This window comes from Passer domesticus, chromosome 8 (assembly GCF_036417665.1).
Source record: "Passer domesticus isolate bPasDom1 chromosome 8, bPasDom1.hap1, whole genome shotgun sequence".
NCBI classification, from domain to species: Eukaryota; Metazoa; Chordata; class Aves; order Passeriformes; family Passeridae; genus Passer; species Passer domesticus.
The window spans coordinates 25,748,711-25,764,952 of record NC_087481.1 but is presented as its reverse complement, the minus strand read 5'-3'; the positions used below and the strand labels follow the sequence as shown (position 1 = coordinate 25,764,952).

Genomic DNA, 16,242 nt, shown 5'->3' with positions numbered 1-16,242 from the left:
CCGGCGGGGCGCCTGAGGGGAGGGGAGGGGAGCGGGCACAAAAGGGCGGCGGCGGCGTTAGGGGGAGCGGGGACGCTTCGCTGCTGCCGCTGCCCTCTCGCAGCCGTATCACAGTAAAGCCGAGCTGTTCTGTTGCTGCAGTGCCCTCGGTGCCCCGGGAATTTGCGCGGTGCGGGCCCTGCCTGGTTCCCGCGCAGCCCCTGTGGATGGTGCCGTCAGGAGCCGGATCCTGCAGCCCCAGCTGCGCTCTGCCCGCCGCTGTCGCTGCTCGCTTTTCAGATGTCCTTGTGTCAAGAAATTGTGGCACCAGTGTGTTTAAAAAAACCTCCCCTCGCCCCCCCAAAAAAACCAAAAAACCCCAAAACCCTGCGTGGAAATAAAAGCCGCAGCGACTGATTTTTCATGGCTTTTGCCGTCATTGTGCACAGCTGACCTCTGCACGTATTCCCTTGAGCCACAGAAATTACTGCTTTTATTGAAGTGCAGTGTTTTTTATTATCCGTGTAAGTTCAGATGATTGTGAGTCATTTCAAAAGGCGGGGCTCGAACTGAGGGGAGCAGTATTAACCTTCCCAACCTGATGTCACTCTGTGATAAAAGCTGGCTGCTCCTGAGGCAAGCTCCTGCTTTTTTCCTGTTCTGTTGGCAGTGGACAGGTGAACTTTCTGACAAAGATTAATTTTTTGGTGGAAACTTTATTTTGTGAGTAACATATGCTGGTTTAAAATGGAGACAACCAATATTAAATGAACCGTGCCAGTGAATATAGAAATTCACGTGCTGGAGATGTGAAGTCTCTGACAGAATGCTGCTGGCTCTTTGTTTTAGCACCATTAAATGTTCTACGCTCTAAACATTTTTAACTCTGTGCCAGCTAAAGCCCAAAGAAATTATGAAATGTCACACTGACTGAGGTTACAGTGACTTTTAGTAAGTTTCAGAGTTACATAGCTTACACTGCTTAAATTTCCTCTTTCCACTTGATTGTGCTTTACGTACTTGTGACTTCTCATCAAATTGCTCTTTGGTTGAGACATGTAAGGCTTGAGGAGGTGTTGCCTTTCTGAAGACCCTACGTGGAGGAGCTTTTAGCTCAGGGAGGGGAGGTTGAGACTGACTATTAGAAAGGAATTGTTCTCCTGTGAGGGTGGCAGGAGAAGAAGAAGCTGTGGCTGCCCCATCAGAGCAGCCTGGGATAGTGGAACCACGGCAGGGCAGTGGAGTGAGCTGAGCTTTAATGTCCCTGCCAGCACTGAAAGGAGCTGTTCCTTGGCCCGAAAGGAGCTTTCCCCAGCATGGCTGTCCTTGTTGTTGCAGCAGGAGGAGGAGCAGGATGGATGTGCTGCGGCCTCCCCTGGTGAGGATCGGGGGCCGAGTGTACCGGAAAAACCTCATCCAAGAGCAGGCCTTCCCTCAGCAGGAGGAGGAGGAGAGCTTCTATGCAGGTAAGGAGAGATGCTCAGGAGGTGTAAACATCAGCACTGGGGGCCTGGGGAGCCCTCAGAGTCATCCCTGGTGCCTTTGAGGGCGCAGAGACCTGCCCATGTGGTGGATTGAGGTGTTCAAGAGGGAGAAAAAGGCTTTGTGTTGGTCCCTGGTGATCCTGCTGCCCAAAGTGGAAGCAGTTCCAGTTATCCCAAGTGGGTTGGCTGACTGTGCTGCTGACTGTTCAGTTTGCCTGCTGACTGTGGAAGAACTGCAGGAAAAGGGAAAACCTGATGAGCTGTGTAGATCTGTTTTTCCCAGGTTTCTTTCTTTTCCTTACCATCTTTATTTACAGATATGGCAGCTGCTTGCTAAAGACCCTCTGTCCTTGCAGTGTTTGTGCCTTTAGACCTGGCCTTTGGGGACAAAATTCTTGCTGTCCTGGTGTGTTTGCCTGTGTCTTTCTGCCTGTGTTTGCTGTAGCTGTGTGTGAGTTGTTGTGGGCACAGAAAAGCTCCAGTGTTACTTTTCGGGTGGGAATCTGGCAGTTGTGTCCTGTTTCTCCTCCCACCCTGCCTTTCAGTGGATTGCACTGAGCTTTAACCAGGTGCTTTCCATTCAAATTCATCCCTGCTTGTGTTGGAAAGGGAATAGGAAGCATGGATCTTTCAGGGTGTTCTGTTTGATCCTGCGGATGAAAGGTGCATCTCTTTCCAAATCACTGTCCTGAACCCTCAGACCAAAACCATCCTCACCTTTTATCTGCCTTCTTCTGCAGCCTTAAATTTCTGAACTGGCTGCCAGAAGAGACCATTCCCACCGTGTGGGAATGGCACAAACTCCAGCTGAGAAAAAACCTGGGCTGTAACTCCCTGCTTCCCGCGCCTCCCAGCCGGCCGCATTTAGGGGCTGTCATTACGCGTTCCGCAGCTGCTAGTGGGGTGATAAATAACAACCAGTTATCCACAGCAGAGAGAAGCCCACTCCTTCCTTCATTTAACCTTGAAAGGAGGCCGGGAGGAGGCTGCTGCCCTCCATAAAGCAGTGGCTTTGCAGAGGCTGTGGTGTTCCCGCAGGCCCCGGTGAGTGCGCGGACGAGCCCTGCGACGCCTTCGGGGTGGAGGAGACCGAGCGAGGCTTCCAGTGCCGCCTGGAGGTTCCCAGCCCCTTGTACAAGTGAGCCCGTGTGCTTTGGGTTGTTTGACTTGCAGCCAGCTGGGGACGAAGCTGAGCACAGAATGTTTATTTTCGGAGCTTGGGGTGGCTGCTGGGTGTGCTCTGCTGGGGAAGGGGAAATTGGGAATGCCTTTAAGTGCAGTTGGGCCTCGCTTGACTCCTCAGCGGCCCCGTGGTGGGGACAGCAGGTGGTGCTTGCTGGCTGCCAGGAGAGTCTTTGAACATCTCTTCCCTTGAACATAAAAGCATCAAGGAGGCTGGGAGAAGGAAGGGGAGGAAGAACTGGAGCGAGCAGCCTGGCAGGGGGAACTTTGTGGGAGCTTTCAGAGAAAGCACACGCCACTGGAATTGGCTATTGACTCCAGTCCCTTGTTTACTGAGGAACCTGCAGTGTTCAAAGTTTTATCTAGTTATTTTTGACAGTTTTATTAGTTAGATAGTTCTGCTGAAATATAGAGAAGGAAAAGTGGTCCATTGTGTATTTGGATGCTGGCAAATGACTACCTTGAATAAAGCAAAAAGCAGAAAAAGAGCCCTTATTTCTTGCTCAGCTGGGATAATAGGAAAAGAGATAATCCAGCTGATGCAGAGGCTGTGGCAGGATGTGGTGGGCAGAGCTGTTGTGGACCTACCAACTTATTTTAACTTAAGCCAGTTTTGAGCCATGTCTCAGCACTGTCCCAGGCTGGGCATGTGTGAAATCCTGGGAATCACCTCTGTGTCTGCACGTGGAGCTGGGTGTGTGCATCCATCCAGCACAGAGGGTCCAGCTCTGGACACACATGAGGGAGAGTGGCCCAGTGTCACTGTGTGAGGGAAACTCTTGCACTTTCTGCCTCCAGGTACATCATTGGGAAGAAGGGGGAAACCAAGAAGAGGCTAGAAACAGAGACTCGAACTTCCATCAGCATTCCCAAGCCTGGAGTGGAAGGAGAAATTGGTGAGTAGGATACACAAAATGGATGTGCTTTTTTCCACTTGCACAAGCACAATTTAAGCAGGGAGGGGGTACTGAAGGTGTTTTCCCTTTAATTCCTACTTCTTACACAGCACTGACTCACTTTTTGGCCCTGGGAAAGTCACTTCACTTTTCTCCTGAGCTTATTTTTATTGTCTATAAATCCTTATTAAACAGGTTGTTGGTTTTGGTTATTTTTTTTTAAGTTACTTTTGGGCTTAAACGGCTTGAGAACTTGGAATGTGTTGGATTTTTTTGGTTTTTTTTTAGTTTTGCTTTTGAAATAGTATTCCATCAATAAGAAACTGAAATAAGCATTCAGAGAAATGCCTTGTCTGTCTGTGTGCAAAATAAACATCTGCACATGCTTTAATATGAGAAGGGTTGAGATGACATTCGTGACTTTCTGGTGCTGTCACTAGATCCCAGCAGTGAGAGCAGGGCTTCTTGTACCATATGTTCCCTCTCATCACTTCCAGGGATTTAAAAAGGAAGGAGACCTTGCTCATCAGGGCTGACCCTTGTGGGTTCTGCCAGAGTGGGTATTTGGAGGGTTCCTTAGGGCATGCTCCAGAGGTTACTGGCACAGGGATGTTTGTGACAGAGCTGTGAGCAGGAAATGCTGGGAGGATCCCACTGTGATGCTGCACAGAACATGGTGGTGCTTCTCAAGGAGTGGGTCTTGACTTCTTCCCAAGAACTCTGAAGGACTGTTAGGAAGGTTGAGAGATGTTGAAAACATGGACTAATAGGAAGCCAAGGAAATTTTGCTCCTTGCTGTTCTTTCCTTTTGAGCTCAAGTGTTCTCTGTGTGGTGCCTTGAAGTGCGTGCACAAATAACACAGACAGTCTTGATCCTTGATAGATTTCCATGCCATTTTCACTCTGACTGCCTATCTAAAAACTTGAAATAATGCTCTAGAAACCTGAAGGGTCCCTGAAATGATGGGCTCTCAGTTAGTGTTTTTTAGGCCCCCAGAGCTGACTTTGTGGACAGCAGAGAGTTGCTTCTGATGGCATCATCTGTCTTTGCTGAGGAAAGCGCGGCCACATCAGGCATTTTAAGTCAAACGGGGAGCCTGGCAGGTTTCTCAGTGCATGGCTGGGAGTTTTGATTCCTCCTGCTTCCTTGGGAGGCTGGGACCAAAAGCAGGGACCTTCAGGGAAGCAGAGAGGTGGTTGTTGTTGCTGTGTTTGCCTGCAGTGATCACGGGGCAGCAGCGCAGCGGTGTCACCTCCGCGCGGACGCGCATCGACGTGCTCCTGGACAGCTTCCGCAAGAGGCAGCCCTTCACACACTTCCTGTCCTTGCCTCTCAACCAGCCTGCCATCCAGGAGAAGTTCCTGCAGTTCAAGGAGGAGGTGCTGGAGAAGTGCTCGAAGGTAGGGATCCACGTGAGGATTAGAGCGCACAGTGCTGTTTCATTTATTGAGAGAGCTCTTTGGCATTTTCTTGTTTCCTAAGAATGCATTTTCAATAGGCCTTTTACTTAAGTTAGTGGATCTGCTGTGAGTTTGTTGAGTGCAGTTGTGAAATTTTCTGAAAAGTGGAATGGTTTACTTAAATATCCTCCCATCTAGAAAAATCTCTACTAACAATTCACTAAGGTTCAAAAGAGGGTTGGGATTTTTGTTTTTAATAGGAAACTCACTAAATAATGTAGTGAACCTACATTTTATATGATTTTTTACATAACCATGAAATTAGGTAAGAACTTACAAATTTGCTGCTGCTTCTGTTTCACTTTCCTTTTGGCTCCTGACAGTGAAGGAAGATGTGTGTCATTGCCAGAGCTGAGCGAGAAATGACTTGGTAGCACATGCCATCCTGCAAATCTCATCACTTCCCTTCTTCCCCAGGAGACTTTGTGCTGACAGCACTCCTACTTGCCTTCAGATCTTGTGTTGGGAGGAGCAGGAAATAGTTAGGCATAGGGAAATGAGGAAGAAAATTAAGGGAAAGCTCTGCATTCCCTGGTTTATTTTAGTGTGTTTCTGGGCTGACAGAAGTGGTGTGTCAGTGCACAGGGCTGGGCTGAGGGGAAGGAATGGTGTTATTAAATTGCCATGTCCTTTGTGTCTGCTGCAGGAGAGAGGTCTCTCTGTGGCTGCTGCAGGTTGCATTGCAGACACACTGCAGGGCTCTGTGGGCTGATACTCTTCACTTTCATGTCCATCACTTCTTCTTGCTTTGCTTGCAAGATTGCACAGCTTGAGAAGTTTAGTTTCCTGTGTCTTCATGCCATGGGTTTGAGTTATCTGGTGAGATGTGAGTTCTTGCTCAAGTTCTCATGGTCACTTGCACGTCAGTTGTTTCATCTCCAAGAGCAGAAATGAGCTGTCTTTGCAGTCTTGTCTTTACTGGCAGTCGGGATTTAAGCCCCTGTTCTCCTCCCAGCTGTTTAATTCCATGACATCTTAGGAGCTTTCTATCACCTGGCATTAAATACAGCAGAAATTGGCCAACAGTTCCAGCGATCAGCCAGTGCAATGCCTGGAAAACCTTTCCCTCGGGCTAGGAGGATGATCTCTCCTCATTAGCCAGCAGCACTACCTTTAATAAAGCGCACCTTGATTAAAGGAATGCCCTGCAGGCAGGGGGATGGAGACATTAGCCTGGGAAGGTGTGGGCTGGACAGAGTTGGGACCTCGGGCTGGCATCATCGATGGCCTGGCTCCCTCTCTTGGTGTCTGGCTCCAGTCCTTGTGGGGGACACACCCAGGCACAGTGAGAGCAGCAGCTCTTTGAGGGGCTGCTGAGCTGCACAGGGCTCTGCAGGGGCTGCTTGTGCCATTGGCTCTGGAGTGAGGCTGCTGCTGTCAGCATGGGCTTTCCCTTGCCCTTTATCCCCTTCTGCCTGGGCTTATGGCTGCCACAGTCCTGTCACCTGGCCTTCCCAGAGCTCTGGCACTGCTCTGCCTGAAGACTTGGCATCCTGGACTCTATGTGTTTGATCCTTCTCCTCCTCCAGCTGTCTGCCAGCAGGTGCTGTGGATCTCTGTGGTGCCTTGCTGTGGCCTTGCCTGCTGCAGTAACCTCAGTCTATCCCATGCCCCCTGCTGGCCTCTGGCTTCCAGGCTGCCCTGCTGTTGGATGAGGACCTTTCTAAGTCCTTTCAGTGTCACATTTCTAAGATGTGTGGTTTATCCACCTTTGCAGGCAACGCTGTTGTTTGTGCTCTCCTCCAGTGTTTTTAATCCTGCAGCACAACAGACTCACCCAGGACCAGCCCTTCTCCCTGCACAGCACTCATTTTTTCTGCCTCCTTGGTGGGTTGCATCTCTGCAGCCCTCCACTGGCCCAGCCTCCCCTTGCTCTCCAAACCCCTCTTGATCTTGTCTGTCACATTGTTTCTCTGTTGCTCACTCTTAAATGTCAGTTTTTGTCTCTGGGGGGAGGGGAGTTGTCTGCCATCCTCTTAAAAACATGTTCACAGACTTTGTGCATTCCTCAAGTGTTGTCAGTCACATTTGGAAGGAGCTGCCTGCAAAGCTTCACATGCTCCTTGTCTCAGAAAACTGCAGCAATCCAGCCTTGGTCAGAGAAGTGCTGAGACCAAGTACTGCCCTCCTCCTGCCTGTCCTCCTGTCTGTTCTGCAGTTTTTGTTCTGTGTCTGGACAGCTCCAAGTCCCATAAGGGCCTGAGATGTTCCTGGCACTGCTTACATCAGCTCTAGAGTTTCAATTTTCAGTTTGAAATCTAGAACTCGGTCAGTAACAGGTATTCAGGGTGTTGCATATGCTTAGCCTAGGACTATATAGTGCTTTATTTTTCTGCCCTTCCTTCTCGTGGTATTAGCAAAAGGGTTTCTAGCTATATTTATTGCTTCCTGTTAGTTGGAGGAGTACAGTGCAGCCCCGTGTGTCTCTCAATCACTCCTCCAGCCAGTAATGCCACTCTAATACCACTTTATCTCACAGCAGGGTCTGCTAGAAAGCACATCAGTAATGAAAAACAGTAATTCAAAACTGTGCCTCGCAGAGCAATAAAAGAGCTTATAGATCTGTCCAAAGCAATGGGATTTCTCAGAATACTTGAGGAAATCTGAATGGGTTTCAGTGACAGAAGCAGGGTGTTTCTCTGCCTGGTGCAAAACATCGCAGAATTAGGTGAACTTCAGCCTTTGAATGAGGGATGATAATGGTAAGGAAGGGAAAGGAGCAGGTGTGTGTATGTTGTGTGTGTGAGATCTCTTCTGGCCATTGAGCATTTGCGAGGGACTCTGTTTCTCTCTGAAGCAGTTACCATGACAACCATTCATTTATATTTGATAGCATTTTGTTGGTAGGTATATGCTTTCTAAGTTTTTTTTTTGTGTGTGTGTGTGTCTTTAAAGGCTTTTAGAAGATAAACCTTTTGCTGAAATACAGAACACTTCAGGTGTTGTTCATGCTGTACAGGTCAGGGCTGGCAGGCAAATGGAGCAGGGCTGAGGGGAGGTTCTTGTAGGTTGATTTAATGTAAATACAGAGAGATGGCTCACCTGGACAGGCTCATCCCTGATGTGGTGCAGTGGGAGGTCTGGATGACCTTGGAAGTCTCCTCTCCCTCACAGTCATGTAGATGTCCGTGAGGAGAGCTGAGCATGCAGGTGGAAAAGGGAAGAGACTTTCAGAAACATTGCTGTGAAAAATCACAGTTGGGTCTTTGAGAGCTGTGCAGCGTTTGCAGACTGAACAGGCTGCAGATGTAGCAGGGAAAAGAAACATGATTGCTGTCATACATGGCAACCTGTAAATATCAAACCTTGCTAATGAGGTATTTTATCTCAGAGTGGAAGGGACAGAAAGTGGGAGGGGTTTTTAGCTCTTCAGTCAATCCTGTACAAATACTGTTTTCCTGGCTCGCTCCTTTGTTTGTGCAGCAGGGTGGCACAGGGCACATAGCTGGCATGCAGCATCCTGCTCTTAAGGGAGAAAAAACCTGAAAGCCATAAATCTGTCTGCAAACACTGGGAGCTCTTAAAACAGTGGAGAGGACACAGCCAGGGCAGAAGAGCTGAGGAGCTTGATCCCTGGCCTTGTCATGTAGAAGGGCTGCTGAAGTGTGTTGTGGTTTATGGTTTCCCTACGACAGGGTCTTACCTTTGGAGGGACAACGTGCTTGGGCTTTGCAAGGAATTGGAGACCCCAGATAAAACCCTTTCTGTGTCCCTCCTAAAGAAGGAGAGCAGAGGTAGAAGTCTTTGGTAGCAGGAGGGAGAAAAAATGACCGAGTGGAAACGAGTTGGGGTTTTTTGACCATGACAGGGCAGTGTTAGGGAGAGGCATAAGCTAAAAAGGACAGTCATCACATATGGATAGTGCATAAAGGGATTATTCTTCCTGCCTCTCAGTACATCTTAAAGAGCCCAGGTCTGAGCAGTACATTTTTGTAGACACAATAGGGCAGGTTCCCGTGAGGTGACTCAGTGATTGCTGATCACACATCATGATCTAGGATTAGAGTAATTGAGTTCCAGCCTTTTTGCATCCTGGTGAGCAGCATCCAGCCAGGAAGGGCTGCTGAGACACCCCCAGGAACATTGGCTGTTCCAGGGAGAGCCAGCTCTGACGCAGCATCTATTTCATGTGTGGGAGAAGTGGGATCTGCCGGCCTGTGAAAGAGTAGGGAGTGTAAGCAGGGTTTTGAGGAGCTGCCTGAAGTACTAGGGAGTAAACCAGGAGGATTATCTAGGTCTTGGCCTGCTTGCTGTGCCCTGCTCTTCCCTGCTGAACTCCCCAGCAGCAGTAGCAGGGCTCATGGAGGTGACGTGTCATCGTTTGTCAACTCAGCCCACACTCAGGTGTTGAAAACCTCAGGGGAAAATGCTGCTTTTGGGGCAGGGTCATGTTCACAGCACAAATTGTGCTGGGGCAGAAAATGAGGGCAGGGCTTTGGCTTTCTGACCTGCAAAGGGCTGTGTTACTGTTCCTCATGTGTGCACCCTGTGACCTCGGCTGGTTGTCTGTGGCAAGGTTAAATCAAACCTTCTCCCAGTTTCTGTTACCCAAGCTGTTGTTTTGTGAAGGGCCAAATATTCTCTGACTGCAGATATCAGTGGAGAAGGAAGGCTGACAGAGAGAAATCATGTCCTGTCATGCATGTGAACAGCAGCACGAATTAAAGGAAGCCACAAAGCTTTTACTGCAGGGAGGCTAAGGTAGGAAGAAGTGAGATGGGGCCATCCCTGGTTTGCCAGGCTGTGGCTGCTGGAGCAAGCCCCTGGCCTCTGTTTTGCAGGCTGCCTTGTCCCTAGTCCAGCACATAAGCTGTGCTGTAAAGAAAGGTCTGCATGTGGTCATTAGGCATGAAAAATGCTGAGCGAGATGTGGGGCATGAAACTCTTGACAGGCTGAGATACTGCAGCATTTAAACCTCTGAAAGGTTTTATTTCAAACTCTGGAGCACAGTAGAAACTTCAAAGCTATTGTTCTCAGCTGGTGCACTATTTTCAGATGCAGAAAGGCTTCCATGGCCTGGCAGGTTGGCTTCTTCTGGAGTTAAAATTGGAGGTTATTTAATGCGCTGATGGGAAGCAGCCACTAAGTGGAAATAATTGTTTTAATATGGGTGTGTTAACCATCCTTGAGGTATTTTTATAAGTATCCTAGAACAGAATAGCACGTTTCTTAAAGCTGGATGTAACCACTGCTCCACCTAGGAGCAGCTCCTCCCCAGCAACAACACGCAGCTCTTCTCATAAAGGGAATTCAAACTTAATTCACCTCAGCAAACTATAGGGCATATGGGAAGAGAAAAATATAATTATCAGAGCTGGTATTAGCTGTGCTTCTGTTGTGAGGTGCAACCTATGTTTAGACAGGATTTAGAGACCATTTAGAGCTTGTCACTACAGCTGGTCTCAGCTTTATTGCACAAGAAATGGACTGAAGTTTTAAATCTGAGCTGGCTTGTGTTGAGTTCATTGCTGGTAGCAGATGCTGCGTTGACAGCTGTGGAAGTCTCCTCCCAAAAAACCCCTTACAAGTGAGTGTTGCAGGCTCTGGGTACCAAGTTACAGCCTGCTGTTCAGCAGCTCTGATGGAAGAACAGGCAGGGAGCTGTGGTGGGACTGCAGCTCATCTGCCAGGCTGAGTTTGCTTCTTCACAAAGCCTGAGAAATTTTCAACTTCGAGTCATTACCAACCCGACCAGAGATAAAAGGATTGAAGCCAGTGACTTGGTACCTGCTTTCTGTAGTATTTATCTCTGTGGTGGAGCAGGGTGTGTGTGGATGAGGTAAGACACCTCTGTGTGATGGACTGTTTTGTAGGATCAGGGCGTCAGCAGCAGCCTGTTCCAGAACCCTGCAAAGCTTCACCTGACCATTGGGACCCTGGTGCTCCTGAATGAACAAGAGATCCAGAAAGCCTGTGACCTCCTGCAGCGGTGCAAAGAGGACTTTGTGGAGTAAGTGGTGGGAAAGGGATGTCATCACCAAGGCTGTGAGAGAGGGGAAAGCAGCTCTCTGTCTTGACAAGGAACAGCAAAGAGAAGAGCAGCTCAGCAGTCTTCTCTCAACTCTAGAAATTTAGAAAAAGGCTGAAATGTTTCAAATGGGGCAGTAGAAATCCTTGAGCAGCCACAGAGAGCCTTACAGCATCTCTAGCTCAGCTCAGACCCTGGGCATTCCCTGAAAACCTGCTCTGCTCACTTCCCTTCCTCACGTGCATCCCCATTCTCTGTGCCTGAGCAGTTTTTGCCGCTGTCCCCTGCCTGCTGCAGAGGCAGGGCTGAGCTCCCTTACCTTTGCACGCTGCCTGCAGCGGGCTCTGGCCCTTCCCTCCTGCCTCAGAGCAGATGCTGAGGTGTCCTTGACACACATTCCTGGACGAGGGGAGCTGTGTGCAGGGAAGCCATCAGGAGCCTTGTGAGTAATCAGCCTGAAAGTGTCCGTGCTGCCCTGCGAGCGCGGCTGCCTCGCTGCCTGCTAACACCAAGCTGCAGATGTTGGGGCTTTGCCTGCAAATGTGCTCCAATGACACCGTAATTAGCTTATCTCTGGTCAGCTTAGTAATTGAAGATGGCCTGAGGGGGTGGTTTATTTATTTATTTCTGCAAAGCCTTTGCACACTGAGCACGGATCCTTCGCATTCATTTATTTGCTGCCTCGGTGCATGAAGAATTGGGCACGCCGTGCCAGCTAATAACTGTGGGAATTAATGCATGGCCAGAATTCATACCTCTGCCTTTAAAAGGATGGCTTCAGTTCAGCTGTTGAACAGAAATGCAAGTGTGTTTCCAGGGGGAGGCTCTGAATGCAATATTTGGAAAGTGCCAGCCTCCACATAAATGGATTGAACTGATGCCGAGAAAATCATTGCTCCCTATTTCCTTTAGTGAAGGGGAAATCAACACTTGAAGGTAACCTTTAGTTTATTTCCCCTTCCACACCCAAGTAAATATACTTGGGAAATTAATTAGGCTCCCTTCCACCTACATAAAGCTTCATTAGCTTTCATTTCCTTTTCTAAAGTGCAGCCAGTGCCCTGTGAAGGTAGCTGTGACTGTTTTGACCCTTTTTAGAATATGTGACCTTTAGTGCTGTTAGTTTGGTGTCCATAATAGTACATTGGTGCTGTTTCTCTCCCAGTAACTATACTGGGAAGGGAAATCACACTGCTTATTTCACTTGAGAATCTTTGCTGAGCACCTCAAAAGCTGAACAGAAGTGAGCAAGGTCAGAGCAAAGTCACACTCACCTTGTTAACTGGTGTTTGTTACATCTGCCTGCCCAGACACTCCCTGTTCTTTCCATGAGCCCTGTTAAACAAGGCATCACTTACTCACAGGGAACACTGGCTGTGGCACCATCCTCCCCAGGATGCTGTGCTGGGAAAGGCAAGGAGGCAGTGTGTTGGGAGGCAGATACACTCACAGGGCGTTTGCAGGTGTGGGAGTGCATATTATATCGTGCATGAAGAGCTGGAGCTTTTTTAAAAAAAGATTTTAAACCAGCTCTATTTACTGGTTGGATGTTGCACTCAGAGCTGTGTTCTATATCAAGTACCTTTCCCAGCAAAAATCAGAGACTTTATGGTTGGTCTTTTCACAGGGAGGCAGGAGCCTCTCTGGAATGAGAACTTGAACCGTTTACTTCTGGTGAAATTTCTGACATGTGGATGGAGATCTCCATGTTGAGCACTGACAAATTGACTTAATGTGTGTCTGAAGCACCAAGTGTATGAATTTAAATTCTTTTACCACTTGGGGTGATAAGGCAATGGCAGCCATAGGCTTTTGAGTTTTAGCAATTAGGGAGACTTCTTGGGTTTGGGTTTTTGCAGTGCAAACAAGCTGAAAAATAGGGGACAGAGAAGGACTCCTCAGTGGAGTTCACTGCCCCATAGGCTCTGTATAACATTTAAGTCCCACTTAACATCAAATTTGTGTCTCACTGTGGCAAAAAGAGTATCTAATCTCATTCCCATAGTAAACCCAAATATTTGATATGTGCACAAGGGGCACTGTGTGTTGCATTTCAAGAGCTGGTGTGATGTTTTGCTTTTTAACATTAGGGATTTCTTGTGTTTTAGCCAAATTACTGGAGGCCAGCCCCTGACTGTGGAGGTGGCAGGAGTGGAGTACATGAACGATGACCCTGCCATGACAGATGTCCTTTATGCCAAAGTCCACATGAAGGATGGCTCAGACAGGTGAGTTCCCCCTGCTCCTGTCTTTCATTCCTCCCCAGAGTGCCAGGGAAGCCCTCTGGAGCTGGTGGGTGTTGCTGGCAGTCCTCAGGCCAGCAGTCACCAAGATGAAGTCATCCTTGCTTCCTGAAGCAGTTTGGGCAGTGATGTGTTTGCTCTTTCAGTCACTCACTGGGGCTGCAGCTGAAGGATGTCATTTGTTTCTGCAGCAGTCTGGCAGGGTGAATAATGGAGTCACGGCTTGCACAGGGATAAGATGGCCAAGCAGATACTCCTGAGATGACTTGGAAGGCAGGATGATTTGGTCTCTGCTGTCTAGTTCCCAACTTGCAGTCCAGATTAATCTGGACAGCCTGGTGTATTCTATTCTGCAGTACTTAATTATTCTTAAAACCCAGTTAATCCAGAAGGTCCTCAGAAGAGCATGACCTGATTACAGAGTGGGTTTGTGTGTCTGCAGCAGCCTGGAATGGGTGCTGGGTGTGAAATGTCTTTTGGAGCTGCTGCTGCAAGATCTTGAAGCCTGGTTGGTGTCAGCTCAAATGTTTGTGCTGCTCACCACTGTGGTTGATGGCTTCAGCTCTACAAACAGCCCTGCCCAGGCTGTGGCAGTGTCTGGACAACCTTCCTTCTTCTTGTTTTTGACAAGGACTGCATCACCAGTGGCAGCACCATCTTTTCTCTTGGTGCTTTCTGGCAGACTGAGGAAACACGGATGGGGCTTGGAGCACCCTGGACTAGAGGAAGGTGTCTCTGCCCATGGCAGGGCTTGGAAGCAGATGATCTTTAACACCTCTTCCAAACCACTGTAGATTCTATGATTAACATAAGAGCTGTTGTTCTCAGTGCTGCTGGTTGCCAGAAATAGGGAAGGGGAGTAGCCAAAACAGCTTTACCTCGTGTCTCTGAGCCTCAGCCTTCTCTTTGGCTGACAGCACTGCCCTTTTGTTGTGTGCTCCCATTGCTAGAGACAGCAGGAGCTAGCAGAGGAGCATGGAGCAGTGCAGCTGGAGGAGGGAGGCTGTGAGCAGGGGCTGGCTCAGGGAAGAAGGGATATGTTCTGGCATATCCTTTCCCTGAGGGCTGAGGAGATGGCGAGTGGGGGCCCTGCTTAAAACCACACTTTGGAGGCTGTGTTGAAGTAAGAGATCGGAAGTGGGATAGGGAAATGAGAGGGAAAATGAAAAATGCAAGAACTGCTGGCAGGCAGTAGGAATTGAAGTATTTTCCTTTTCTTGGCTCTTCCACTTTGAAGTCTGTCCTACCCTGGAAGAGGTGAGATAAAAACAAATGGGGTGGGTGGGGAACCAGGGCAAAGCAGAGATCAGCCAGGAGACAGAGCTCAGGGAGAAAGAGAGCAGAAGCACTTGGAAAGATGAGATGGAGACAGACACTGCGTGACCCAAATGCCCTTTGGTGGGTTTTGTTGTAGAGAGCATCTAAAATACCAGCTCTGGGAGCTGAGGCCTGTTCTCCTGAGTCACAGAGCTCTGGCTCTCTCTGAGGTGCAATGCTTGCCAGTCTGGTTGCATCTGAAAATAAATCTGCGGCCTGAGGAGCTGGGAGAGGAATCCTGTAGAGCATAAGCAGGGTCTAAATTGACAGTGATGTCTGCCTGCCTCTGGGGACAGCTGGAATTGTTGGTGCTTGCACCCTGCTGTGTTTCAGATGCCAGCTGTACCCTGTGTGATGAGAACACACTGAGGCATAATGCTGAGAAAGTGCTGATGTGCATCAGGGCTGGCAGAGCTGCTTTGGGCAGGGGAGAGAAGTGAGGTCTTCAAATCCACCTGGCTTGAAAGTGAAAACAGCACTCCCCACCCCCCCCCAAGAAAGGACTGATGTCTCCACTGTCCTTCACAGAGATCTGTTAGCTGAGGTTTTTAACAAAACCAGACCTTGTGCTTTGCATGGCACCTGGAAACTGCCAGGCTTCTCTTCCACAGCACCTGTTTTGCTTTTTGCATAGCAGCAGGCTCAGAGAGGACCAAGCCATTTGAAGTTTTAATCCTTGGCCCAGCCTGGTCCTGCCCTCACCTGCAGATTAATTCACAGAATAGGCTGAGTTGGAAGGGGCCCATCAGGATCATCGAGTCCAACTCCTGGCTCTGGCCAGGACACCCCAACAACACCACTCTGTCCCTGAGAGTGTTGTCCAAATGCTCCTGGAGCTCTGGCAGCCTTGGGGCCAGTGACAATTCCCTGTTCAGTGCCCCATGACCATATGGGTGAAGCACCTTCTCCTGATATCATTCATCTGGCACTTCTCCTCTCACACAGTTTCTTAGCTATTAGCAAGCATCCAGAAAAACATTTAGCTTTGCAGAGGGGAAAAAAAAAAGGTATTTTTGTGTTGATGGAGAGCAGCTTTTCCTTCCTTTGACATTCCAGCAGACACTGTGTTGGACTAGCAGTGATTATAAAGAGAGGACAAATGGTGATGTCTCCAGAAAACCCTGCTTTGTTTTCTGGCCTGTGACACAGGTCATTGCTGAACAGCTCCTGGAACCTGCTGAAACCTGCTGTGCCTTGCTTAGGGAAATGGGGAAGCAGTTTCTGAGCTGCAAGGCCAATGCCAGAGGAGAGCAGCAGCCACGTGGCTTCCTGTGCTGGATCAGACTGCTGCAGCCTGTGCTCGAGAGAGGTGTGTGCCTTCCTGTCTCATGCAAGATGTCCTGTTAGCTCTGTGTAGTTCCTGGCATGGCTGAGGGGTGGAGTTCCTTCCTGATCTTTGGATGATCTTGATCAGCTTAAGCTGTAAAGCAGGAGATTTGATTTATCCTGACTTAGCTTGCATAACTGCAGACAGAATTAGGGGTTGGCAAGCCCTTCTGCACATATAATGGCTCAGACTGAAAGAGGGATCATGCTCTGATGCCTCCCACATGGCAAATAATTTCCATTATAATTCATTCTAATTTGTTTTATTTCCTTGATTAACTTTATAACGCAATAAAGCACCATTTTCACTTGAGCTATTCTCTGTTAATTTGTTTTAGTATTGTCTGTAATGATATTCATTTAATCTTTGTCATTGCTAATTTTG

At 48.6% G+C, this 16,242-nt stretch overlaps 1 protein-coding gene across 8 annotated transcripts in view; it reads left to right on the top strand.

The window, feature by feature from the left end:
* ASCC1 (activating signal cointegrator 1 complex subunit 1) overlaps positions 1 to 16,242 on the top strand; it is a 36,241-nt gene that overhangs the window by 423 nt on the left and 19,576 nt on the right. The window contains exons 1-7 of one of the 8 annotated variants that reach the window (XM_064429829.1): positions 91 to 503; positions 1,321 to 1,445; positions 2,502 to 2,601; positions 3,444 to 3,541; positions 4,764 to 4,942; positions 10,817 to 10,953; positions 13,080 to 13,199. In XM_064429829.1, the coding sequence (XP_064285899.1) occupies positions 1,334 to 1,445; positions 2,502 to 2,601; positions 3,444 to 3,541; positions 4,764 to 4,942; positions 10,817 to 10,953; positions 13,080 to 13,199 (746 nt within the window). In that variant the 5' untranslated portion in view covers positions 91 to 503; positions 1,321 to 1,333. Of the gene's footprint in view, positions 1 to 90; positions 504 to 1,293; positions 1,446 to 2,501; positions 2,602 to 3,443; positions 3,542 to 4,763; positions 4,943 to 10,816; positions 10,954 to 13,079; positions 13,200 to 15,733; positions 15,841 to 16,242 lie in introns of those variants that run through there. The other 7 variants (XM_064429827.1, XM_064429826.1, XR_010367045.1 and 4 more) reach the window with 7 other exon arrangements.